Source organism: Podarcis gaigeae (assembly GCF_964106915.1).
Source record: "Podarcis gaigeae genome assembly, chromosome: 8".
Lineage (NCBI taxonomy): Eukaryota > Metazoa > Chordata > Lepidosauria > Squamata > Lacertidae > Podarcis > Podarcis gaigeae.
The window spans coordinates 26,769,358-26,781,975 of NC_139684.1; the positions used below are offsets into that span (position 1 = coordinate 26,769,358).

At 48.2% G+C, this 12,618-nt stretch overlaps 1 protein-coding gene across 8 annotated transcripts in view; it reads left to right on the forward strand.

The window, feature by feature from the left end:
* The window catches only part of PLEKHG5 (pleckstrin homology and RhoGEF domain containing G5), a gene marked incomplete at its 3' end in the record, with an annotated part of 98,400 nt that overhangs the window by 32,105 nt on the left and 53,677 nt on the right, over positions 1-12,618 (forward strand). For 3 of the 8 annotated variants that reach the window (XM_083752474.1, XM_083752478.1, XM_083752475.1), the window contains exon 1: positions 5,933-6,241. The exons of 4 other annotated variants lie outside the window; for them this stretch is intronic. In XM_083752474.1, coding sequence (XP_083608600.1) covers positions 6,155-6,241 — 87 coding nt within the window. In that variant the 5' untranslated portion in view covers positions 5,933-6,154. Of the gene's footprint in view, positions 1-5,932; positions 6,242-6,600; positions 6,772-12,618 lie in introns of those variants that run through there. One more of the 8 variants, XM_083752476.1, reaches the window with a different exon arrangement.

Genomic DNA, 12,618 nt, shown 5'->3' on the forward strand with positions numbered 1-12,618 from the left:
GAGTTGGAAGGGACCACGAGGGTCATCTAGTCCAGCCCCTTCAAAGCAGGAATCTTTTGCCCAACATGGGGCTCAAACCCACAACCCTGAGATTAAGAATCTCGTGCTCTGCTGATGCAGCTATCCACGCCTTTAAGTACGCTTTGAAAATGCTTCTATTTGCAGAGGAGGTTTTCTTTTTTGTAAAAAAAAAAAAACCAACCCCAATAGTTTGGCATGGTTTCTGAGAAGATTTTCCGTGCAGCTACTCTGCATTATGTTGCTGTGCCATCATGAATTATTATGTGGTGGTCTTTATTGCTTCTGAATTTTGTAGGCTGCTTGGAAGAGGAAAATTACCAAGCAGTGGGGAAATCCGTGTCCGCTGTGAAATAATGTGGACACCTTAGGTTCCCATTTACTTTTGATGATCTGTTAAACAATACGACAACAATAGCAATATCAAAACATTGATATTGTTTTATTTTTGGAAAATTTATAAAATATTATATAGGGGGAAAATACTTTTGACGGTCTGTTAACATCTAGCACAGTTGTTTCTCAGCTGTCCAGATTAAGAGTCACTCCCATGGCTCTTTTTTTCCTTTGTCCTCCCATCAGGTTTGAAAAAGTTGACCTTCCTCATCAGGCCCTATGTTGTGTCTAGAGATGGTTTTGATAACAACTCTTCCACAGTCTGCCAGCAGGTGGCAGGGTTTGCTTAGAGCTGGCCAGCTCAGGCATCACGAGGCCCATGGAATTGTGGGAGAATCTGTCATGATGTTTAACAACATAAGAAGAGCCCTGTTAGGTCAGGCTATTGGGGGGGGGGGTGTGTGCATCTAGCCCAGCATCCTGTTCTCACAGTAGCCAACCAGATGCCCCATGGGAAGCTCAGAGCAAGGCCTGAGTCCAGTAGCAACTCTTCCCACTTATATTTCCTTTCAGCTGGTACTGAGAGGCATACTGTGGAGGGAGACTGTGTCAATGGCTACTAGTCACATTCAGTCCTAGAAATCCTAATCACGAACCTCAAAAAAAGAAAGAGAAGTTTTAACATCTTGTTTTATTTTTTTTCTTTTGCAAGGAAATTATCTAACAACAATTAGACACCATGTGAAGGTGTGTTACCTGGATGAAGCTAATTCAAAATCACTTGTGCATAAACAGAGTGCAAGTCTATAGTGATAGGATTTAAGAGACTTACCAACATGTCTGACAACATGACTCTAGTATAAACTTTATTCTTCATTGTAAAGCAGGCATAGGCAAACTCGGCCCTCCAGCTGTTTTGGGACTACAATTCCCATTGTCCCTGACCACTGGTCCTGTTAGCTAGGGATCATGGGAGTTGTAGTCCCAAAACAGCTGGAGGGCCAAGTTTGCCTATGCCTGTTGTAAAGCATGTATAATCCTTTATTAATGGATTATTGAAGCTCAATGCATCAACCAAATTATTTTTTCAATTATATTTTATTAAGTTTCGATGTTTTTAACAAACATGGTTAAAACACAATTTTGTCTTTTCCCTTATTTTTGTTAACTTCCCCCTTCTGCTACACCCTATCTACAATATATGTTTAGAGAGTAAACTTCTCAATTTATTCCCATGTAAATGCATTCCCCTTTCTTAAAAAATCCAAACTATTTTCCCAACCCAAATATGGGTCTGATGCAATTTTTAACATACCCCCCCCCCGCATGATAATCTCATGTCTTTTAAACAGTCCCAAGGCTGTTAAGGTATTTCTGAGGAAGGCAATTGGTTTGAATTAAGAATTGAGTTCATTTGTTTTTTTTTTACTTCAATGTGCTTCATTTTACATTTGCTTATATTGTATTTACCATCTTGGTGGCCATTCATTCCAGTTTGAAGAGATCCTTTTGGAATCCCTTCCAATCCCCTATTGATCAGCAGGCAATACTTGTAAGCAGAAAGCTTTTAACTAAAGGCACACGAGTCCCGAATACATCAATAGCAGTGGATAAGCAGGTGTTGTACATTGTCTTTTATTGGAGTGGGAAAGCGGGGGAAGCACAAATTAGGTCTGAAAAAACCACTGGGCTGCAGTGACATGAAAATGGTGCTATCTGGATTCCCCATGAAAACTGAGTGGACAAAGGAGAGAAAAGGGTGACTGTGGGAGCAAGCTATATCTGTAACACTTTCCAAATCTCAAAACCTCCTTTATTCTGGGACACGGAGGAAGGAAGGGTGGGCTTTGGTTCATCTTGCTTGTTATTTTTAGGCATGAATGATATTGTAATGCACTTTGTCCTTTCAGTGTATGGCTTCCTGAACTTTGGGCAGCTGAGGTATATTTTTGTTTCTGAATTTAAAATGAAGTCACCCTCTGCTCCCAGAAAGCATGTAAGAGAGGAAGTGTGAGGACCCTCCCTTTGAAGAGCTCAGCCCTCAGGGTTTTTGCATGAGCCACTGATCTCAATGTAACTCATACAGTGGTAAAAAGGTAAAGGGACCCCGACCATTAGGTCCAGTCGTGGCCAACTCTGGGCTTGCGGTGCTCATCTCGCTTTATTGGCTGAGGGAGCCGGTGTACAGCTTCCGGGTCACGTGGCCAGCATGACTAAGCCGCTTCTGGCAAACCCAGAGCAGCGCACGGAAACGCTGTTTACCTTCCCGCTGGAGCGGTACCTATTTATCTACTTGCACTTTGATGTCTTTTGAACTGCTAGGTTGGCAGGAGCAGGGACCGAGCAACGGGAGCTCACCCCATCACGGGGATTTGAACCGCTGGCCTTCTGATCGGCAAGTCCTAGGCTCTGTGGTTTAACCCACAGCGCCACCCGTGTTTCTTCTCATACAGTGGTACCTCGGGTTAAGTACTTAATTCGTTCTGGAGATCCGTTCTTAACCTGAAACTGTTCTTAACCTGAAGACCACTTTAGCTAATGGGGCCTCCTGTTGCTGCTGTGCCGCCAGAGCACAATTTCTGTTTTCATCCTGAAGCCAAGTTCTTAACCTGAAGCACTATTTCTGGGTTAGCGGAGTCTGTAACCTGAAGCATCTGTAACCTGAAGCATATGTAACCTGAGGTACCACTGTAATTAGCAGGATGCAAACCCAGAACAGGGGTATCTTGCGGTGAATCAACAAGGAACCTCGGTTAAAGCCTGAGCAATTTCCCCCGAATCTTTGCACTGTGAGTGACTGGATGCACCAGCCACACCTGATGTCAAGATGTGGCAGAATTACCCATTCCATCCCCCCCAAAAAAAACTGACCGGAAGGAGGCAGGATCTCATGCAGAGATGCAGTGGGCAGCCTCCTCGGCAGATAGGCTTGCCTTATCAAATTACTTTCCTCTTTGGGCAGCAGAATTTGGGGAATGGCTTCAGTGTTTTGCTCCTGGTTCTCTGGTGTCAGCGTACCTCTTCTTTCAAGGGGCTCCAGACGCCTTGCCTGTTGGACCCTCGTCCTGAGTTCTCATTCACTCTTACGCTTCTGTACCAGCCGAGCTGTCCTTTGGCATCAGCTCCATGCTTTCATCTCCCTTGACGTGAATGGCGCTGTCTGTGCAGGCTGTCACACGTCTGCCCTGCTTGCAAGTGGCCAAGTATGTGAGGGGGCGCAGAACTGCAGAAAGAGGAAATACGCGCAGGATGAAAAGCAGCCTGTGTTCGAGGAAACTGCTAGCCAGGCAGACATGGGGCTTTGATGGATGGGGAGGGAGCATGGGGGCCAGGTGGGGGGCATGGAGGAGGCGTAAACAGCTCTTGCAGCTGAAAACTTCATTCAAATTGTGATTTAGATGCATGCACCCCACCAAGAAAATGTGTTGCTGCTTGCTGCTGCTGCTTCCTGGCACAATTCAAAGCACTGGTGCTGACCTATAAAGCTAGCTTGGGTCCAGGCTATCTATTTATCAGCTGGATAGCCCAGTTGGTTAGAGTGTGGTGCTGATAACACCAAGGTCATAGAATCATAGAATCATAGAGTTGGAAGAGACCACAAGGGCCATCGAGTCCAACCCCCTGCCAAGCAGGAAACACCATCAGAGCACTCCTGACATATGGTTGTCAAGCCTCTGCTTAAAGACCTCCAAAGAGGCATGTTCAGTCCCTGCAAGGGACAGCTGCTTATTCAGGCATTGCAGGTGAGTGGACTGGGTGAGCCTCATGGTACCTTCCAACTCGATGATTCTATATTCTATATATGAAAGACCATATTCCCCCCATGCAAAGCTGCTCAGGATCTGAGATCATCGAGAGGGGCCCTTATCTCATTCCTGCCATCCTCACAGCCACACTTGGTAGGGACACAGGAGAGAGCCTTCTCGGTGGTTGCTCCCACTCTGCAACTCCTTTCCTGGAGAAGCTAGACTGTCTCCCTCCTTGTTGTCCTTCCACCAGCAGGTGCATATCTTCTTCTTTTGGGAACTGACTGTTTTTTTTTATCTGTATTTTAATAGAATTCTTGTTTCAATTCTATTAGAGTTGAATGACTTTGTACTGATTATGTGTTTAGCTTTTATGTATTGTAGCGGTGCTGTTTTAATTTGTGTAAGTTGCTTTGAGGTCCAGTCTGGAGAAAAGGTGAAATAATAATATTAAGTACCAATTACGCATTTGGACACTTTGCAGAACCATGTGAGCAAAAGAAGGGAGCCAGTTCCCTCCCCCCAATATCTTGCAGTTGAAATAATCCAATGGGCACAAACCATACTTCATAGAAGGGGTCTGAATCTTCCCTTTCTGTTCATCTTCTTGCAGATGTGCACCAAACTTTTGCACAATCTTAGAATTATGGAATCAGAATTGTAGAGTTGGAAGGGAACCCCCAAGAGTCATTGAGTCCAACCCCCTGCAATCCAGGAATCTCAGGATCTCAGCTATCTTAACAATGGAGGAAAGGAGCTGGGCAAGGGGAAAACCACTTGCACCCGTGTCTACAAAGCACGAGTCAATCAGAAAACCGCTCTGCCCCGTGCTTTCAAGGCTTGAGACAAGCGGAAGTGTGGATGAGCCCATTGTTATAAGTGCCACATAATACCCATTCCGCATTTGCAAGAAACCAATTTTTTAGTGTGGCAGCACCTACACTTTGGAATTCCCTGCATTATTGACACCAAGCATGTGCTTTCTAAAAACATTTTTGTTTGGACCAGCCTAACCAGATATTTAAGGGACGCGGGTGGTGCTGTGGGTTAAACCACAGAGCCTAGGACTTGCTGATCAGAAGGTCGGCGGTTTGAATCCCTGTAACGGGGTGAGCTCCTGTTGCTTGGTCCCTGTTCCTGCCCACCTAGCAGTTTGAAAGCACGTCAAAGTGCAAGTAGATAAATAGCGAGAAGGTAAAATGTGTTTCTGTGCACTGCTCTGGTTTGCCAGAAGCGGCTTAGTCATGCTGGCCACATGACCCGGAAGCTGTATGCCTGCTCCCACAGCCAATAAAGCAAGATGAGCACCACAACCCCAGAGTCGGCCACGACTGGACCTAATGGTCAGGGGTCCCTTTACCTTTTACCCAGTTATTTAGAATGCTGTTTTGTTTTCTGTTGTTGTCTTCAACCTTTTTTATTTATTGAATTTATATACCGCCCTATACAGATCTCAATCTTTTCACGGTTTTAATTAATAATATTTTTCGTTTTGTTAACCGCTTGGAGAGGGGTGGCTTTCCTTTTACAGTCAAGCCGCATATAAATTTTATGAAATAAATAAATAAGGCACCCCACCCCAAATCTGGAGGGGGTCAACAGGCGAAGAGTTTCGTCCAGAGACCCCCACTACGGCCGATGGACTTTTCGGGCTCCTGCTTCTTGAAACAAGAGGAGGAAGAGCGCACAACCTCTTTTTCTCCGCTGTGCGCTCCGGTGCTTGCTTCTGCCTTGGCGCCTGCGACTGGACAGGAATGGTACGCTCCAGCCGGAGACACTCTCCTCGGCAGGGGAATGGTAGGTCCCGCCAGTCTTCCTCCTCCTCCTCCTCCTCCTCCTGTCGGGCTTGAACGTGGCTTTGTCTCGGTGGAGCCTCCAGGCAGGTCTGCCTGTCTGGCTCTTCCGCAGGAGGGAGAGAGAGACGAGAGGCGCAGCAGCAGCTTTGTGCGCCATGAAGGCAGCGGCGGCAGCTGGGACTTTGGACGGAGCCCCCTCCTGTATCTGAGGCTGCAGACAGCCCCCACCCCCTCAGCCCCATTTTGGAGGCTCTCACAATGAGGCAGCGGCTGGGGGACTTGAAAGCCGCCGGTGACGGTAGAGGGACCCCCGAGGAGCTGCCCGCCAGGGGCGCCATCAAATTGGTTAGTGGCTGGACCGGAATCCAGAAGGAAGGGACAGAAGGGGGGGGGGGGACCTCGGAGAAGGGGCGCAAAACTGGGCAAACGATGGTGTTGGGTTTTTTTTTTAAATGTATTGGTTGGCTGGCTGCAGACGGGGCCCCGGCGCCTCCTGGGCAGACGCGCGGCTCCTTTTCCACCAGGACTAGAAATGTGAAGGCGTTTTAACTTACCAAGGCTGCGCGTTAGCAGGGCGCGTTGGGTAGATGCAGACGCTAATTGTTGTTTTCGGGACCAGAGATAATAGCGGAGTGTTGAGAGGCGAAGGAAAGCCAGTTCGGTTTAGACTGCAGTGCGAAACCATCCATCTCTCTCTCTCTCGGCTTCTTGGTTAATATTGTTGCTGTGGTGGCTTGGAGAGGGGTGAGCTTTGGATTTTCGAAAGCTGGGAGATTTTCCAGACCCAAAAGGAAGACGTTTGAGTTGTGGCTGGAGAGCAGAGAAATGGACGCCATGAGCTAGTCTGGTGAGATCTGCCCCTGCTGGGTGTCAAGGTAACCTGGGTGGGCAGGTGTGCTGCCCGTGTTTGTGGAGGAGGGAGACCAGGCTGGACTCTTGGGAGTGACTGGCAGGATGGCAGTGGGTCCTGTACAGAGGAGCAGCAGATTCCCTCCATCTCCCACTCCATCAAGCGTAAATTTCAGGCCAACCAGTGAGCAGTTTCTTTGATTTCCAAGGGCACAGTTACGGTCTTGGTGGAAGCCAAAGCATTGGTCCCCACTTTGGTCGGCTTCGGTTGTTGGGATTGTGTCATTTCCCCAAGGCAATAGTGGGGTTTATCATGTGGGTCATCTCCAGAATTATAATCGCCAATTTGTGGGCGATACAAATATAGGCCATCATAAAACATCCATATATAAAAATTTAAAATATATACAAATAAGCAGCTGTGTAAAAATACGTAATAAGGATTTTCATTGGAGTTCCTTCCCGCTAAATAGTGCCATTCACTATTCTCAGAGATATAAAAATTCAGCCACCCTTGAAGTTACTTCCGGGTTAGTGCCAGACAGGTAGAATCTGATATTTTCATTGTGGTGTTAGACTACCCCAAAAAAGGGGGAAGCACACTTTTGCGTAGCTGGGTGTACAATGGACAGTAGAAAAGAATATGTTCTACTGTGTCCGGCAAATTCGAAAAACAGCCGCACATCTCCAGAATTTCCGTGGCCTGTGGCAATTATTTGCAGCCTGACTGTTTTTTGGGTGGGTCACCCTGTAAGAACCAACAATCCCCACCAAAAGCCCTGCCTCCCTTTCTCTTCTGGGATGGGCTACCTCCAGCTTCCTCTCTGGAATTTCTTGGGCAGGAGTCATGGAAGTTTGCCTGGGGCAGTTATAATATTCGGTGTACTAATTTGTTTTTACAAATGCTGTACTTTGAACAATTTGAAAACAGAAGTGCCAGGAGGGCCCCTCTGAAACTCTCAGCTGAGGTATAGGGTCAGTAAATTTCGCTGGGGGGGGCAGGGTTCAAAGCCAACTTTTGCTCAAGTTTCAGTTGCAATACGAAGAAAACAAAACCATGTATTTACAGTTGTGGGGGCGGGGAAGTTGTGCATTGCCACAAACCTGATTCATGGGCCCATTTGGCTGCAAGAAGAGAAATGAAAACCACTTTGTCCTTCTGTGTGCTGGACCAGATAGCAAGCCAAGGACAAAAGTGTGCCTAAGAAATTAAGGAGCTCAAGGTACTGCACATACTCCTCATCCTCATTTAATCCTCATAACAGCCCTGTGAAGTAGGTTAGTCTGAGAGGCACTGACTGGCCCCAAGGTCACCCAGTGGGGGTGATTTGAACCTTGGTCTTTGCCAGGTCTGAGTCTGACACTCTAAACCCCACACACTGACCTACCCCACACATCTTGTGGGGCCCGGAACAAAACCTTGGGGGCAGTAAGTAAAATCCCTTATTTTATTTATATTTTTATACCATAAAATTTATATACCACTTGATTGGGGGGAGGGGGAAAAACCTCAAAGCGGTTTACAAAAAAGATAGAACAATAAAATGATCAACAAGAAAAATCAGCAACAATAATTAAAAACGTTTAAAAAGTTAAAATAACAAGAGACTAAAAACATATTTAAACACATACCAGCTTTCTAGACATTTAATCTGAACAAAAATGTTTTTGGCAGGCGCTGAAAAGGGGACAGTGAATGGGGGCTGCCTGATGTCACTAGGCAGGGAGTTCCAGTAAAGGTAAAGGGACCCCTGACCGTTCGGTCCAGTCATGGCCGACTCTGGGGTTGCGGCACTCATCTCGCTTTATTGGCCGAGGGAGCCGGGTCATGTGGCCAGCATGACTAAGCCGCTTCTGGCGAACCAGAGCAGCACACGGAAACGACATTTACCTTCCTGCTGAAGCAGTACCTACCGTATTTTTTGCTCTATAAGACTCACTTTTTCCCTCCTAAAAAGTAAGGGGAAATGTGTGTGCATCTTATGGAGTGAATGCAGGCTGCACAGCTATCCCAGAAGCCAGAACAGCAAGAGGGATTGCTGCTTTCACTGCGCAGTGATCGCTCTTGCTGTTCTGGCTTCTGAGATTCAGAATATTTTTTTTCTTGTTTTCCTCCTCCAAAAACTAGGTGCGTCTTGTGGTCTGGTGCATCTTATAGAGCGAAAAATATGGTATTTATCTACTTGCACTTTGACGTGCTTTCGAACTCCTAGGTTGGCAGGAGCAGGGACCCAGCAACGGGAGCTCACCCTGTCACAGGGATTCGAACCACCGACCTTGTGATTGGCAAGTCCTAGGCTCTGTGGTTTAACCCACAGTGCCACCCGCGTCCAGAGTTCCACACTAAAAGATGGATTTTTTACAAATAGTGTAATAGTGCCAATTCCACCAGTCAAAGTGGTTGAGTGGGCACCTGTGGAGTGAGGCGATCTCGTAGGTAAATTCGTCCCAAGCTGTTAAGGACTTTATATCCTAATAGTAACACCTTGAACTTGGCCTAGTAGCAAATTGGCAAACAGTGCAGATCTCTGAGCACAGGTGTTACATGCTGCCAAGGTTTCCTTCCTGCCAGCATTCTGCACTAGCTGCAGCTTCTGGACCAAGTGCAAGGGAAGTCCCGCATAGAGCGCATTGCAGTCATCCATCCTTGAAGCTACCAGGGCAGGAGATACTGTGGCCAGCCTTTCCTGCTGCTTCTCCCACGGTGTGTGTATGAATTGGTGCACTTGCTTCATTTGGCAGCTGTTTCTCAAACGTTTTGGACTTCTAAAAACAACTTCCTCCTCAAAACACGTGCCATGCGCTGACTGTCAGAGGCTGAGGCACACGGGACACACCCGCTCTAGGCATGGGCATGTGAGCGTGATCAGCTGTGGGCTGGGGCAAATGTGTGTCTTGTTTGCGTGTGTGGAAGATTATACCCCCCCCAAAATACTTTTGCAGGTGGGTAGCATGCTGTAGCCCTCATGCCCTGCATGCAGGCAGCTGCTTGGCCACTGTGAGAACAGGATGCTCGACTAGACAGCCTACTGGCCTGATCCAGTTCTTATGATTGGTTTTTTAGCAGAAGCACCAGCTCTCCTCTTCTCAGACTGGTCCTGATGAACAAAGTTGCTCTGTCCAGATCTGGGCAGAGGGCAGGTGACCTCAACAAGCGCAGGTGCTCTCTGGAAACCCAGTTCTGTGTCATGTCCGAAATCGACCTCCACAGGTGAATTGGACGTGTCTTGGAATCAGGCACCAGAATCTCAGATTCAAGGCTCTTGGGAAGCAAAGCTTGGAATAAACGTCTCACTGAGAACCCAAAGCTAGAGAGTCGCTTCCAGGCATTTTGGACCATCCTTCTCCAACTTGCCTCCCTCCAGATGTTTTGAACCACAACTCCTATCCGTCCCAGCCAGCACAGCTGTGTAGTCCAAAATGCAAGAGAGCCTGCTGTATCCGGCCAGCCTCCTGTTCTTACTCTGACCATTATGGGAAACCCACAAACAGGACCTGAGCACAAGAGCCCTTTCCCTTCCTGCTGTTTCCAGCAACTGGTATTCAGAAACATAACTGCCTCCAACTGTGGAGGGCGTCAGGTTGGGGAAGACTGTCTTAGCTTGTTTTGCCAGATGAAGCCTGTGGGGTCTGCACCATAAAACTGCACCAAGGAGCAGAAACGGGGTGGGGGGTGGGGGTGGGGATAGATGGGCAAAAGGAGATTCAAATTTGCATCTGCTAATCTATATGTTCCAGGTGTCAATCTGGGAACAATTCCTATAGCCGCTTGCTCAGCTTGCTGCCTAGGTGATGCTCAACTTCACGGCCACCCTTTCCTGGCCTGTTTTTCCCCTTCTTAGCACTCTTTAAACTGGGCAGCTCCAAAACAAGAGGATGGGTTCTATTCAGTGAGATTTTGCTCAGAGTGGACCTATTGAAGTGAATAGCAATGGGCCATTCGTTTCAATGGGTCTGAAAGTTATCTGAATGCCACCCATTGTTTCCAAATAGAGAACTGGTCTCTGCCAAGGGAGGCACCAGGACACCCTGGCCAATATGGAACTCACTCCCATGGGAGGCAGTGATGGCCGCAAAATGAGATGGCTTTAAAAGAGGATAATGAAAAATTTAGGGAGGAGAGCTATTAGCTATTCTCTTCATCCAAGGATGAAAGCAGTAATGCTTCTGAAGGTTACTTGCTGGAAACCCCAGGAGTGGTCTTGTGTTCGAATCCTGGTTCTGGGCTTCCCATCGGGGCTTATGGTTGGCCACTGGGAGAACAGGATGCTGGACTTGATGGGCCATAGGCCTGATCCAGCAGGCCTCTTTCCTATGGCCCATCAAGTCCAGCATCCTGTTCTCCCACTGGCCAAAAATATGCCCCGATGGGAAGCCTAGAAGCAGGATTCGAACACAAGACCTGCTTTTCCTTGTTGCACACAAATGGAGAGAGTGAAGGGAAGCAGCCCCCCCCCATTCTCTAGCCCCTAAGCTAGCTTCCTCTGTGCCTTTACGCCAGCCTGCCTCCCTCAGGTATATTGGAGGATGCTGTCGCCTTAGCCAGTGTGGAAATAAGATGAAACTGCCTCTTTGGCCGGCTTTTGCACATGGAATGAGGGAGAGAGAGGGGGCCATCTGCAGGTGGCGAAATGTCTTGGGATGGCTTGGACAAAGAGATCTGGCTGGAGTATGGCAGAAGAAGGAGATGCTGCCTGAGTGGATACTCATTTGGCTTGATAAGTTCTGATATAAGCAAAAAGCTTTGGGTTCCCTGGAGCTCAGGGTGGGCTTTGACATATCCTTTTGCAAGGTGGAGCCTGTTCCGTTGCGCAGGAGAGGACTCTCAGTGTGCTCCTCTTTCACCTCCTCCATCCCCTGGCACTCATGAGTGCACAGGAGGCCGGCTGCACTTGGCCATCTTTCCAGTTCGGTCTGGGACCATGGCAGCGGCCTGCGATGTCCCTTTGGCTCCCTGCCTGCCTCAGTCACATGGAACGGCCATGACGCAACAGCCGTCTGTGCTGAGCCAGTCGCTTTGGGGCTGAGCTGGCCAGCACTGCTGTCTGGGACTCTTGGCTGCCTTAAAGCTGGGCTTCTCTACTGCTCCCACCTCGTCCCAGCCTAGTGGAAGTGATTGAAGTAGCAGCCTGGGAAGGCCTGGCTTTTTCCTCTTTTCTTTTTTTTTGTTCTATTTGTGGTGTGAGCAAATAGGCAGCCTGAGCCCCCACATCCTCTCTCCCTTTTGTCGGGGCTGGCTGGCTTCCAGCCGACAGCTGCAGCCACTTGGCCCTCTGGCCTCTCGGAGACGCCCTTTCTCTCTTTCCGCTTCTCTTTCTCTCTGCCAAAACATGGATTGCTTACGACCTGAGTGGCCGTGTGTGTGTGTGTTTAAATGTGTGAATTCCAACATTATTCCAAACCCGTGAAAATCTAGGGCTGCGACATTGAGCTGATTTAATGGGATAGACGCGGGTGGCGCTGTGGGTTAAACCACAGAGCCTAGGACTTGCCGATCAGAAGGTCGGCAGTTCGAATCCCTTCGACGGGGTGAGCTCCCATTGCTCGGTCCTTGCTCCTGCCAACCTAGCAGTTCAAGAGCACGTCAAAGTGCAAGTAGATAAATAGGTACCGCTCCGGCGGGAAGGTAAACGGCGTTTCCGTGCGCTCCTCTGGTTCGGCAGAAGCGGCTTAGTCATGCTGGCCACATGACCCGGAAGCTGTACGCTCGATCCCTCGGCCAATAAAGCGGGATGAGCGCCGCAACCCCAGAGTCGGCCACGACTGGACCTAATGGTCAGGGGTCCCTTTACCTTTACCTTTACAAACATTCAGAATAAATAGACCAATGCGATCTCATCGCCATTTCAGCAATACAGCAAGGGCAGGGTCCT